The sequence below is a fragment of the Rhinatrema bivittatum genome, chromosome 1 (genome assembly GCF_901001135.1).
Source record: "Rhinatrema bivittatum chromosome 1, aRhiBiv1.1, whole genome shotgun sequence".
Taxonomy (NCBI): domain Eukaryota; kingdom Metazoa; phylum Chordata; class Amphibia; order Gymnophiona; family Rhinatrematidae; genus Rhinatrema; species Rhinatrema bivittatum.
In genome coordinates, this window is record NC_042615.1 from 399274946 (window position 1) to 399289424 (window position 14479).

Consider the following 14479-nt stretch of genomic DNA (forward strand, 5'->3'; position numbering starts at 1 on the left):
AAGATTAAAACAAAAACTAAACTTTACTTAATTCAAGTCCTACTCACACTCCAGCAGATGCATACTCTGCTAGCATTCCCTCAGGACTCCCTTCTTTCCCTACTCTCCCTTCCTTGAAGTGAACTCCATTTACCCCCAATTTTCCTTTTAAGGTGCGAGGGGTACAGTCGACATCTTTCTCCCTGCCAAGCATGTTCCAGTTATTGCATGGTTTGAACCATGCAGGGCTCCATAGTCTAGAAGTTGCTGGCTCCATGCTGTTCAAGCCAGAAAGCAACTGGAGAATTCTGATAGTCACCTGAATACCTTAAAGGGTACATTTACCCACTTCCTCTGTTGCTTATCACCCATCCAGTTTCTATCCATGTTTATTATGTTAACACTCACCCCTTGGCTGCCTAGCTTGTTTATGAGCCGCCTTTATACAGCAGTGTAAGAGACGATATTGAAAGTTTAGTATGTTACATCCATCACTATTCCCCAAACACACACTCAAAAAAATTATAGTAACATAGTATTGATGGCAGAAAAAGACTAAATGGTCAATCTAGTTTGACCAGCAAGTTTCTTATGGTAACAACTGCCACTCTGTGCAAATTAACCTCATGTTTCTGTTAAGGTAGTAACTGTCGCTCTGTGCAGGTTACCCTCAAGCCTTATATATTAACAAAGCAACATTTTTATTGGGTGAGGAGCTTTCTTGAAAATTCAGACAATGCTGCTTGACATGCTTTGCTTTTGAACTTGGCCGTAGAAGCAGTCCTGTGCTTTTTTTCCCTTATGCCTGCAAATCAGTACCCCAGACCGTAAAAGTTGGGGTCCATATTGGTTGTCCTCTGAATCCATTTCCTCTTTTCCCCCAAGCTGTCAAAGCAGAGATTGATGTCGAAGCGGAGAGCAGTTGCATCAAAAGCATCAAGACTTATTGATTAAGCGTATTAATCCCCATGCATATTGTTAAGGGTAGTAACTACCACCGCGAAGGTTACCCCCATCAGGTTTGTTTGATATGTCCTGCCTCTGTTAAAAACATGCTACCATAGATCTTCTAATCTGAAGAAATATACTCCATTATCCATTTAAAAAATAACTTTAGATTTATTGGTTTCACTAAAAAAAAACATAGGCAAACAAATACAATAATCATTATCCTTTTTTATTAGTGATAGCCTAACCTCAGCAGTGAGTAAATGTATGCAATCTGACTTGAATTTACCAGCATTCTCCCTACTCCCACTTGTATTAAGAGACCATATTTGCCCATCTTCAGTCCTCTGGAATCACTCCTAACTGCAAAGAAAGAACAAAAGTATCAGTGAAGCTGCCAGTACCATTTTAAGATATCATAATAACTAAGAATGCACAATGACTAAAAATGTACACTTTCATGAACATTTTTTCACATTTTGTTGTCCGTGCATTAGACTTGCATGCTTTTAAATGAGGATTTTTCCAATTAAAACACCATACTCCACACTTTTCAGGGACAAAAATATTTTATTGAGAGGGGGAGGGGAAAATAAAACATATGTATCCAAAATACAAAACAAATTTAATTGGATAAGTCTCCACTTCTTCTAAGTCAATACTTGGTTGGAAGCATCTGTTGCAGAAGTTTACAACTGTGAGTCTTTTGAAATAGGTCTTTACCAATTTTGCACACTTAAATTTGTCAGTATTAGACCATTCTTCTTTACAACACTGATCAAACTCTGTCAAGTTCTTGAGGAGCATTGATAAGCAGCAATCTTCAAGTCATGCCACACGTTTTCAATTGGATTGAGGTCGGAACACTGACAGAGCTACTCCAGGACATTTACCCTTTTGTTCCTTAGGCACTCCATTATAGATTTGGCTATGTGCTTCAGGTCATTGTCATGCAGAAAGGTGAACTTCTGTCCTAGTTTCAGCTTTCTTGCAGAAGACAGCAGGTTTTTCTCAAGGATTTTTCTGTACTTTTCTCAATTCATTCTCCCTTATATTCTGACAAGTACTTCAGTCCCTGCCAATAAACAACCTCCCCATAAAATGCCACTACCATGCTTCACAGTAGGGTGTTCTCTATGGGGGTAATTTTCAAAAGGAGTTACATGCGTAAATGTAGCTACTATTGTAGCAATTTTCAAAAGCCATTTACTCAAGTAAAGTGAATTTACTCCAGTAAACCTGATTTTTACTCGAGTAAATGCTTTTTAAAATCAGGCCCTATGTGATGAGTTGTGTTGGGTTTGTACATTCAGGCCAAAAAATTGTATTTTAGTTTGGTGTACCATAAAACCTTTTGCCATATGGCTACAGTATATCCTGAGTGTTCTTTGCATAATTCAAATAGGATTCAAGGTGGGCTTTTTTGAGTAATGTCTTTCTTCTTGCCATCCTACCATACTGGCACGTTTTGTGGTGTGCTTGAGATAATGTCACATGCACACATGCACAGTCTTGGCCATCGAAGCCTGTAGCTCTTTCTAAATTGCCATTCACCTGTTGATTGACTCCCTGATCACTACTCCTATTTATTTTATTTGTTTGATTTATATTCCACTTTTCGACACTTCAGAGTGTTAAATACCTAAATTCAGGTAATTTAGGTATTTAACATTTCTATAGCACTACCCTATGCATGCAGCTCTATACAAACAAATAAGACACTGTCCTATCTCAGTAAGCTTACAATCTGGTGAAAAGACTTCAGGAGTCTCATTTTTGCTTGATCATCCAGTTTGGAAAGGCAAGCTGATTTAGGCAGGATCTTGGTGCTGCTATTTACATTCCTTGTATTAATCATCTTGATGATGCACTGAGGGATATGTTCAGACTTTATAGTTCTTTTATACCCATGTCTACATGGTGCAACCAAATCTTGAGTATTGTGTGCAGTTCTGTTCACCACCTCTCAAAAAAGATATAGCAGAATTAGAAAAGGTACAGAGAAGGGCGACCAAAATAATAACGGGGATGGAATATCTCCCCTATGAAGAAAGGCTAAAGATGTTCAACTTGGAGAAGAGACGGCTGCGGGGAGATATAATAGTTGTCTATAAAATGAGTGGAATGGAACGAGTAAATATTAATCAGTTGTTATTCTTTCGAAAAGCACAAAGACCAAGCAGCACATAATGAAGTTATCAGGTAATACATTTAAAACTAGTAAGAAAAAATATTTTTTTACTCGATGCATAATTGAGCTCTGGATTTCATTGCCAGAGGATGTGGTGAAAGCTTTTAGTGTAGCTGCATTAAAAAATGGTTTGGACAAGTTCCTGAAGGAGAGTCCATTAACCATTATTAAGGTAGAAATGCAGAAATCCACTGCTTATTCTTGGGATGAGCAGCTTGGAATCTATCTACTTCTTGGGATCCTGCCAGGTACTTATGACCTGGTTTGGCCACTGTTGGAAACAGGATACTGGGCTTGATGGACCTTTGGGCTGACTCGTTATGGCAAGACTTATAGAAATATAGAAATGATGGCAGAAAAGGACCAAATGGCCCATCCAGTCTGCCGAGTAAGCTGATGGTAATATCTGCTGTACCATGAAGGTTACCCAATGCTTATCAGTTTCCCAGACCGTAAAAGTCCGGGCCCTCATTGGTTGCCATCTGAACCCAATTCCCTGAAACACCTTGCCTTTGAAGCAGAGAACAATGTTTGAGTTGCATTAAAGTATCAGGCTTATTGGTTTAGGGTAGTAATTGCTACATCAGCAAGTTACCCCCATACTTGTTTCCCCATACTGTAAAAGTTGGGACCCTCATTGGTTGCTGTAAGAATTCCGTTCTCCTTTTCCCCCTGCCATTATAGCAGAGAGCAACGATTGAGTTGTATCAGAGTATAAGGCTTATTGGTTTAGGATAGTAACCACTGTATCACTAAGTTACCGCATGCACTCTTTTCTTCATTTCCATCCTTAGTCTGTAGGGATCCACAGTATTTATCCCACGCCCTTTTGAATTCTTTAACTGTTTTGGTTTTCACTACCTCCTCTGGAAGGGCATTCCAGGCAGCCACCATCCTCTCTATGAAGAAATATTTTCTGATGTTGGTTCTGAGACGTCCTCCCTGGAGTTTCATTTTGTGACCCCTAGTTCTCATTTCTTTCCAACGGAATAGGTTTGATGTTTGTACATCATTAAAACATCATTTCCTAGCGTGTAGCAGATGGACTCAGAACAAGTGGGTATAGTGTGCTCGAGCTAGCAGTTGGAGACGGATCTGACGTCAGCACGGGTACATATACCCCAACAGGAAGTGAAGCAACTCAGTAATTTCCGTCTCCAAAGCAGTTTGGAGCGCCTGCACGCTCGCTGAGCGTGTTTTACAATACTACTTTCTACTTTCCAAATTTCTCAGAAGATGAGCCCCGCACTCCTGCGGTGATACCCTCGGGTCCCTCCCCCAGTTGAGTTTCTCGAGGAGGTTTCCGCGACCCCTCGGAGGTCTACGCCTCGGTCCGGTGGCCGAACCGCGGCAGGGATCTAGCCCCCGAGCGAGAAGGGCTCGGGCCTGGCTGAGAGGCGCCTCGGTCCCGACGAGGACTTAGCCCCGAGCGAGACGAGTTCGGCGGCTTAGAGGCAGCAGGTGCACTTCCTCAAGCGCGGCGGAGAAGGTATTTCCCCTCTCCCCCCGCAGCCGGAGACTGCCCAGGTTACAGCCGGGAAGCGCCAAAGATCAGGTAAGGCGTAGATCTTTTACTTTTGGTCTCTGAGGTACGAGGATCGGCGGCGTTGCCTGCATGCGGCACGCCGTGGAGGTCGCCATTTTGTCTGCCTTGTTCAGGTATTGAACGCCCATGGATAGGCGCACTCGGATAGGCGCCTGTTGATAGGCGCACAACGCAGCATATAGATTGCTAAGCGTAGATTATTGAGCGCATATTGTATATTATTGAGCGCATATTGCTGAACGCATATTGTTGAGCGCATATTGTTTATTGAGCGCATATTGCTGAACGCATATTATTGAGCGCATATTGTTTATTATTGAGCGTATATTGTTTATTATTGAGCGCATATTGCTGAACGCATATTATTGAGCACATATTGTTTATTATTGAGCGCATATTGTTTATTGAGCGCATATTGCTGAATGCATATTATTGAGCGCATATTGTTGATTATTGAGCGCATATTGCTGAACGCATGTTATTGAGCACTTATTGTTTATTATTGAGCGCATATTGCTGAACGCATATTATTGAGCGCATATTTTTTATTATTGAGCGCATATTGCTGAACGCATATTCTTGAGCGCATATTATTAGTGGGCTCATATTATTGAGCGCATATCGCTGACACATAAGCGCCGGTGCCATGCATTCGCAAGACGCGATGGAACACCTAAACGCCCTGGCGTCTCCAGAGGTGGCACCTCCTGATTCCGGTGTGAAAGCTCTTGGCCTGTGCTCAGCATGCCAGCTTAGAGCCACGCAGAGCGAGGAGCCAGACTCCCTTTGTGCCCAATGTGAGGAGGCCGTGGGAGCCTCGGGCCAGGACCAGTCTCAACCGAGGTTTACAGACAGTTCCCCAGGGGCCACCCTGGATCTAGCGGGCCATCTCGAACAGCCAGGAATCCCGGGGGACCTGGTACCCCGACGGCTGGAGACCGCTTCCATTTCCTGGGTGGACTTATTTAAGGGGATCCACGCCTTCGTACAGATGCAGTCGGCTTCCCGTCCAGGCCCTGCTGCCCCGGCTGACCCTGCCCCCGGACCCTCTCGCCCTTACCGCGGGCACCCGCCTCCGAGCAGTCCGGCTCCTGCGGACCCTGATGTCTCGGAGGACGAGTCCGAACCCCCCGAGGAGGGGGAACTTCCCTCGGGGATAGAGCCATATCGAACTATGAGGCGGTTCTTTCCCAAGGAGGATCTCTCCGACCTGGTCTCTCAGTGCCTGACGGAGTTGGCTATTCCAGGCCCCAGCACCATGGAGGCATCTGCGCAGAACCCCCTGCTGGAGGGTCTTCGTCCCACAGCCCGCCATTTCCCCTTCCTGCAAGCGGCGGAACAGCTGATCGATTTGGAGTGGAATGTGCCGGAGGCCTCATTCAAAGGGGGTCGGGCCCTGTCCGGCATGTACCCCCTGGACCCAGCAATCAAGGATATGCTGGAATGCCCTAAGGTGGACGCCTTGGTCAAGCGCACTACCATTCCAGTGGAGGGGGGGTGGCCCTCAAGGAGGCTCATGACCGACGCCTGGACGCCATCCTGAAACAAACCTTTGAGGTGGCAGCTCTGTCTCTGCGAATCGCAACCTGCTGCACAGTGGTAACGCGTTCCTGTTTGTCACAGGTCAGGAACAATGCGCCGGCAGCAGACATGTAGTCAGCTCTCTCGTTTCTTACGGATGCCGCCTCCGACCTAGTCCGTACGACAGCCAAGGGGGTCTCATCCTCAGTAGCATCCAGGAGGCAGCTCTGGATACGGAACTGGTCAGCCGACGCTCCTTCTAAGACACGTCTCACTAGAATGCCGTTCAAGGGGTCTCTTCTGTTCAGCAGGGACCTAGATAAACTGGCCAGCACATGGGGTGCCTCTCCAGTACCTCGACTGCTGGAAGACAGGTCCAAGAGGAACCAGCGCACCTTTCCGAGGCCCTCCAGAGGTAGAAGCTCCCAACGCTTCACTCCCTATAGGAGTCGCTATCAGGCACCTCATCCTCAGGCCAGGAACCAGTCCTTTCGGACCAAGCAGCACAAGAGGGGAGCCAGCTCGGGTTCGGGTCCCGGCCGCACTCCACAATGAGAATCAGCCGATCCATCCGGGGGATGAAGCCATAGGGGGCAGGTTAACGCTCTTCTACCCCAGATGGGTCGAGATTACGTCGGATCAGTGGGTCCTCGCCATCATCCGAGAGGGGTATTATTTGGACTTCCATCACATCCCTCCGGACAGGTTTGTGGAATCTCTGTGTCCAATCCACAAGAAGGCAGCATTGGAAGCTACCCTGGCGAGGCTCCTGTCCTTGAAAGCCATAATCCCAGTACCTGCATGGGAAATGGATTCTGGGCATTATTCCATTTATTTCATGGTACCCAAGAAAGAGGGCACTTTCCGGCCCGTATTGGACCTCAAGTCAGTCAACCGATACTTAACGGTCCCGAGGTTTCGCATGGAAACTCTGCGCTCAGTCAAGACCGCAGTACAGCCAGGGGAATTCCTCACGGCCTTAGACTTGTCAGAAGCCTACCTGCATATCCCGATCCATCAGGATCATCAGCACTACCTACGCTTCAAGGTTCTGGGACGACACTTCCAATTCCGGGCTTTGCCCTTCGGATTAGCCACGGCGCCGCGGAGCTTCACCAAGTTGATCATAGCGGTGGCAGCGGCGCTCAAACGGGAAGGAATCCTTGTCCATTCCTACCTAGATGATTGGCTGATCAGGGCGAAATCCCAAGAGGAGAGCCATCGGGCAACCAACAGAGTGATCTCCCTGCTGGAAAGCCTGGGATGGGTAGTCAACCTAAACAAGAGCTGCCTACAGCCTTCCCAATCACTGGAATACCTGGGAGTCCAGGCAGACAAAGTCAGCCTCACCACCAAGAGAAGGTTAAAACTCCAGACGCGTCTACGGACCTTGATGGGGGCCAGCCGGCCCATAGCTTGGGACTATCTGCAGGTTCTCTGTCTCATGGCCTCCACCCTGGAAGTGGTACCCTGGGCGCGGGCCCATATGAGACCACTACAATGCTCCCTCCTCTCTCGATGGAGCCCACGCTTCCGGAATTACTCTGTGCATCTACCTCTACCAGCCAGACTGTGGACCCAGCTACCGTGGTGGTTGCAGTCCAACCACACGAGCAGGGGGTCGAAGATGTCCTCCCCCACGTGGACTCTGCTCACCACAGATGCCAGCCTGAGCGGATGGGGAGCACACTGCGAAGAGCTCACCGCCCAAGGGCGGTGGAACAGAGAAGAGTCGGGGTGGAACATCAACCGTCTAGAGGCACGGGCAGTCCGATTAGCCTGCCTGCGATTTGCTCACAGACTGAGGAACAGAGCAGTCAGAGTGGATGTCCGACAACGCCACCACGGTGGCATACATCAACCGACAGGGCGGAACCAGAAGCCAACAGGTGTCCCTAGAGATAGCCCCGCTGATGGCTTGGGCAGAGGCGAATCTCCAGGACATCTCCGCCGTCCACATTGCCGGAAGGGACAACACCGCGGCAGACTTCCTCAGCAGGGAAAGCCTAAATCCGGGAGAATGGCAGCTGTCCCCCACAGCCTTCCAGATGATTGTGGATCAGTGGGGGACTCCGGACATGGACCTATTAGCGGACAGGTCCAATGCTCAAGTACCCAGATACTTCAGCCGCAAGCGAGATCCGTTCTCTTACGGGATCGACGCCCTGGTTCAGCCATGGCCTCCAGGGACCCTGCTATACGTCTTTCCGCCGTGGCCCCTGCTGGGCGCCCTTATACACAAGATACAGAGGCCTAGTTCTTCTAGTAGCACCAGACTGGCCAAGAAGACCCTGGTATGCGGACATGAGAAGACTACTGACAGGGGAGCCCCTTCCCCTGCCTCCTCTCAGGGACCTGCTTCGTCAAGGTCCCATCCTCCACTAGGGTCCGGCTCAATTCTCTCTTACGGTCTGGCCATTCAGAGGGCTAGACTGAAGAAAAGAGGTTACTCGGAGCCGGTGATAGATACACTCCTCCGAGCTCGCAAGTTTTCCACATCCCTCACCTACATAAGGATCTGGAGAGTATTTGAAGCCTGGTGCGACACTCATGGCACCAATCCACATGGGACCACAATCCCTATTGTTCTGGATTTCCTGCAGATGGGCTTCTGAAGCCCATCCTAAGCCCATCCTGAAGCCCATCTCCCTAAGCTCCATCAAGGTTCAGGTGGCTGCACTGTCTTGCTACAGTCCCAGGAGGCATGGCAAGACCATTGCCACGCACCCAGATGTTTCCCGCTTCCTGAAAGGAGTCGAGCACATTCGTCCATCACTGAAGTGGCCAGTGCCCCTGTAGAACCTCAACATAGTTTTGGATTTCTTCGCGGGAGAATGTGGTTCGTGCAGTTAGTATAGCTGTGTTTAAAAAAGGATTGGATAAGTTCTTGGAGGAGAAGTCCATTACCTGCTATTAAGTTCACTTAGAGAATAGCCACTGCCATTAGCAATGGTTACATGGAATAGACTTAGTTTTTGGGTACTTGCCAGGTTCTTATGGCCTGGAATGGCCACTGTTGGAAACAGGATGCTGGGCTTGATGGACCCTTGGTCTGACCCAGTATGGCATTTTCTTATGTTCTTATGTTCTTCCGGTTGGAAGCGCTGGCATTCTCCAGCTACTATCAATCGGTCAGGGGAATCCTGTTTCACTAATTCATTGATCGGTCAGTACACATATATCCATAACAGCTTTTGCAAGGAAGATTACTGAGTTGCTTCACTTCCTGTGGGGGTATTTGTACCCGTGCTGACGTCAGATCCGTCTCCAACTGCTAGCACGAGCACACTATACCCACTTGTTCTGAGTCCATCTGCATACACTAAGGAAAAGGAGATTATCAGGTAAGTAACCTCAACATTAAACCTGTAGGTCTATCATATCACCCCTGCGCCTCCTTTCTTCCAGGATATACATAGCCATATCCCTCAGTCTCTCCCCATAGGTTTTCTGATACTGACCCCATATCATTTTGGTAGCCCTTCTCTGGACCGCCTCCATCTTGTCTCTATCCCTTTTGAGATACGGGCTTCAGAACTGAACACATTACTCCAGGTGAGGCCTCGAAAAGACAAGAACATCACCATCTCCATTTTCTTACTGGTTATTCCTCTTTCTTATGTTTGTGCCAGAGTTCTTTGACAGCTCTTGGTTGGGTCTTTATTTATTTATTTTTATTTATTTATATATCCTTATATACCGACTTTCAAGTTCATTTCAAGGCGGTTTACAATAAAGTTGAGCTGCAGTAGCAAGACTCGAGTAAATAGACAAACATATAACATATCCTGATGTTTCTTACATAGCCAATATATAATTAAACTAAAACATATTACAAAATTATCATAGAAACCCACCCATTCATTTAATACTAGTAGAATTACCCTACTGTCTTCCCTATTACTCATAAGTTTACCCTTCCTCGCCAAACCCTTGTCCATCTAATCATCTCCCTTTTCACCCTTCTCCCCTTGCTATAGTTGCTATAACTGCTCCATCAATAGGAATAAATAAGATCCTGGTTAGTTGGGAAAGGCCTTTGCTTTGAAATGCCTATCTAGCATAGGGAACCAAAAGGAACTGCTGAATTTATGCTGTATTCTTGTAAATCAGTACAGTTTAATTCACTTGGTGTGCCTTGGTTACACCAGACTTTTTATAGCCACTGTTATTTTATCATTTTCAATTTTGCTAGTTCCTTGCAAACACTTTCTTTCAATGGACTTTAGATAACCTTCTTCCCTTTGTACTCTTGACATCTTATCTGTGGTCTTCTGTCAATACCACCTTCAGTGAATGAAAAATAGCATAGTGTCTACGGAGCCTGATGTAATTTTGTGTGTATATGTGCACTTGGATTTAGATCAAGATCACAAAAGGTATTTCACTTGCTATATGAACTGAGGTCTGAATTCAGATCTGAGATAAAAGGGGTAGTTCACTTATCACAAAGCTACTTATGTAAGTCTTCATACAGTACATTCTGTATTTGTTGATTTTTCTCTTACTGAAAATGTAATTTTTGCTATTTTCATTTTCAGAAAGAATATGAAAAAACAAAGACCCAGAGAGATCAAGAGGAGAAGTTAATTGTCAGTGCATGGTACAATATGGTAAGAGGTGCCAAGACTTTCAGGCTTTCCCAAATGTGTAGGTTTACTTAAGTCTTTTGTAATCTTTTCATTTTCCTGATTCCTTGATCAAAATATTAGTTAATCTATCTCACACGGTGATGAATTCATAAAAATGTGTGAACTAATTTTGTACAGAAAAAAGAATATCAGCACACAGCATATGGAATCAAAATAGCTCACTGTCGATTCACAGAATTCTTTTCATGCACTTTCTTAAACGCTCTGTCATATTTGCTTTATACATTTGCTTTATGCTGTTGCCTTGTTGCCTACTGTTAATATATATTAAATAATATCAGATCTATGTGAAAAATGTTTCACAAGAGTATGCATTCCTTTGTTTTTTCTCTGAAGGGAATGACAATGCATAAAAAAGCAGCAGAAGACAGGCTTGCAAGTACAGGCTCAGGGCAGTCGTTTCTGGCTCGGCAAAGGCAAGCCACAAACACAAGGAGGTCTTATCCTGGCCATGTCCAACCAGCTACAGCAAGGTAGATGAGCCTTACCATGGGAAAAAGACATCCATCTATCAAGGATATCAACTTTCTTCTCTTGCACATAACAGAATTTCAGGAAATTCAACTAATATACTTTTATGTCTATTTTTAACACTCAATTTCATGTCAGTTTTGAGTTTTTATTATAGAATCTTTGTTGAAAGAACTTCCCTTGTACTTCTGTTTCGGAATTCCATTTTTAGTGTCGCTTTAAAGTGCCAAACGTTTTGAGAGAACTATCAAGGATTTTGTTAAATTAAAATATATTGTAAATATATATCTATAAAACACATTTTATAATAACTATAGAAAGGGTATTTTTGTTTTACATATATATGTATAATGCAAATACCCTTTCTATAGTGATTATAAAATGTTTTATAGATATATTTACTCACACGACTGTGTTGCCATGCATAACATTAATATCTTTATATAAAGGGAAGTTCTTTTTCAATGTGTAGCAAGTTTTTGAAGCTGAAAATATTTTTGGGCTTATAGGATACTATAATTTTTTTTTTTAGATAGCATGGCTATCATAACAGAGTAAAATAGTTCACTGTAAAAGAGAAAACGTTGCTGACATAGATGCTTAAGACCAAGATGGTAAACTGAAGTAAAATTAGAAAAATATGGTTTTGGAACCCATTCATTTACCGAATGTAGAAGGACAGAAATGGAGTAATAATACATAACATAGTAAATGATAACAGAAAAAGACTCTTCAGCCCTCATTCTGCCCAATTATTCTGTTCATATGTCTGCAGATACAGCCCAGCTGCCAGCCACAGTGTGGACCACTGAGATTTCTCCTTTTCCAAAGACTGTTATTGTTGTTGTCTTCCTTTGTACTACATTATCTTTGATGGGAAGCACATACAAGATCCCCACTTAATTCCCTCCAGTGCCCACCTTTCCCATACCTAACCACAAAGTTCTGTGATAATTTTAAATAATCAACAATACTACTGTGTCTGTTGCCCAAACATCCGACCTAGGTTTCTTGTATAGCCTGCCAGAGAGACTCGGAGGTTATTACAGAATTTATATCCTAACAGACTAACTCAGATATTAGTTTGGTTTTTGTCATCATAGCTTGATCTAAATAGCTACCATTTCTAGTGAACCTCTTAGGTCACCTGCATAGCCTGCATTTCTGCTAGGAATTTTAATATTTTTTATTAACTATATTGCCATATATTCTAGCAACCCCCATACTTGTTGAATCAGGCAAGTACAACACTATGAATGTTTAAACACATACTGCCGAGTCATGCTTTTTGTTCTCTCCACTTTTAGCAACTAAAGATCCTCTGCTTATTTTGTGCGCTCTTAAACTGTTACTATTTTAGCTGCCACCACTTCAAATCTGATTACAGGTACTGTAGGTATTTCCCTTTCCCCAAGGATAACAATCTAAGGGTCTCATTTTCCAAGGAGTTACCGCGGGTGATAATTCCGCAAATTGCGCTAACAGCCGTTAACGCGATTTGCGAATGCAAATTTTTAATTTTGTATTCAGGGGGCGGAGTTCGGGCGGAGCAAATGTAAAGTAGGGAGGATTTATCGTGTGCCGCGACACAGCCACAGTGTTAGCGCGGCTCCTAACGCGGCCAATAACGACACCTCTTTCATTTGCATTACGTTGTGCGCTAGAGGCCTGTTTCAATATATATGAGAGAGAGAGAGCGCCTTGCTATAGTGCCTCCTCCCTAGACAGGTATTTGTATCCCTATGGGAGGCCCACCTAGTAACTCGAGGTGAGGGTTAAGTATTAGTGTAGGGGGGTAGGGGCCACTTTGACATTCAATGTGAGATGTGAGTCCATCAAGCTAGGTGGAGAGAACATTGCACAAATCTCATCTTGGAGTGAGTTTCCTCACTCCGAAGGCCAGCAAATCTTCACAAGAGACCATTGTTCTGTTCGTACATCTCACGTTGAATGTCAAAGTGGCCCCTACCCCCCTACACTAATACTTAACCCTCACCTCGAGTTACTAGGTGGGCCTGCCATAGGGATACAAATACCTGTCTAGGGAGGAGGCACTATAGCAAGTCTCTCTCTCTCTCATACTGAAACAGGCCTGTCCGGAAACATCATGAACAGCGATATATACTGGCAATGTAGCCCAAATTGGGCTAATGGTGCAACTTGCGATAACAGCCTTTTGCATAGCTGATATCGCAATTTGCGATACACATGCTTGTTAGCATAAGTTACACCCCTTTTTGGTATCGCATGCGATATTGGAAAATGAGGCCCTAAGTTTGTACTTGAGGCAACTGAAGTAAAGTGATTTGCCCAAGGTCACAAGAAGCAGCAGTGAGATTTCAACCCTGATTTCCCTGATTTGCAGCCCACTGTTCCAACCACTAGACTACTACTACACCACTCCATTCTGCTCTTCCATCAGCCTTCCCATGAACAAACATTTCTTGATGTTGATCCCTGGTGAACCACTTCAGAGCTTCGTATCATAACTTCTTGTTCTAGAACTAACTTTCCCTCAAAACTGATTTGCTGCTTGTGCATTATTAATACATTTCAGGCATTTGAATGTGTCTATCATATATCCCCTGTTTCGCCTCTCCTCTAGGGTATACATGTTTAGATTTCTAAGTCTCATCTCATGGGGCAGACCCTCCACCATTGTGGTAGCCCTTCTCTGGACCATCTTCATTCTGTCTGTATCCTTCTGAAGGTAAGGCCTGTAGAACTGGACACTATATTCTAGGTGAAGTCTCATTAACAACCTGTATAGTGACATACTGCCTGGGTGAACTAGAAGAAACCTACAGGAATCATAAATTCCTTAGATATATAAAATGAAAAATAGGCATGCACAACCAAAGTGCTCACCAGAAATTCATTCTGTCTCAAGGGAATATTAATAAACTTGCATACAACACCAAATTGTATTGCCATTAAGACAGAATGGATTTCCAATTGAAACGTGTCTGGTGGTGGGCTTTTGAGCACTTTAGTGTTTTAAATGTGATTACTTAAAGGATTATGATTAATACCTTTGGCTTTGAAACTATGCTGTCAGGTTCACCAAGGAAGTATGTATTAATATTACTATTCATTTTTCTTGTTTTCTAAATTTGGTCTGGAATGGGTTCTAAAATCTAAATTTGTAGATTTTAATTTTTGATCTTGGTA

General features: G+C 44.5%; 1 protein-coding gene across 4 annotated transcripts in view; it reads left to right on the forward strand.

Moving 5' to 3' along the window:
- Positions 1-14479, forward strand: part of HOOK3 (hook microtubule tethering protein 3) — a 1188278-nt gene that overhangs the window by 1139187 nt on the left and 34612 nt on the right. For 2 of the 4 annotated variants that reach the window (XM_029601878.1, XM_029601884.1), the window contains 3 exons: positions 10727-10798; positions 11174-11310; positions 13914-14018. In XM_029601878.1, the coding sequence (XP_029457738.1) occupies positions 10727-10798; positions 11174-11310; positions 13914-14016 (312 nt within the window). In that variant the 3' untranslated portion in view covers positions 14017-14018. Of the gene's footprint in view, positions 1-10726; positions 10799-11173; positions 11315-13913; positions 14019-14479 lie in introns of those variants that run through there. The other 2 variants (XM_029601902.1, XM_029601911.1) reach the window with 2 other exon arrangements.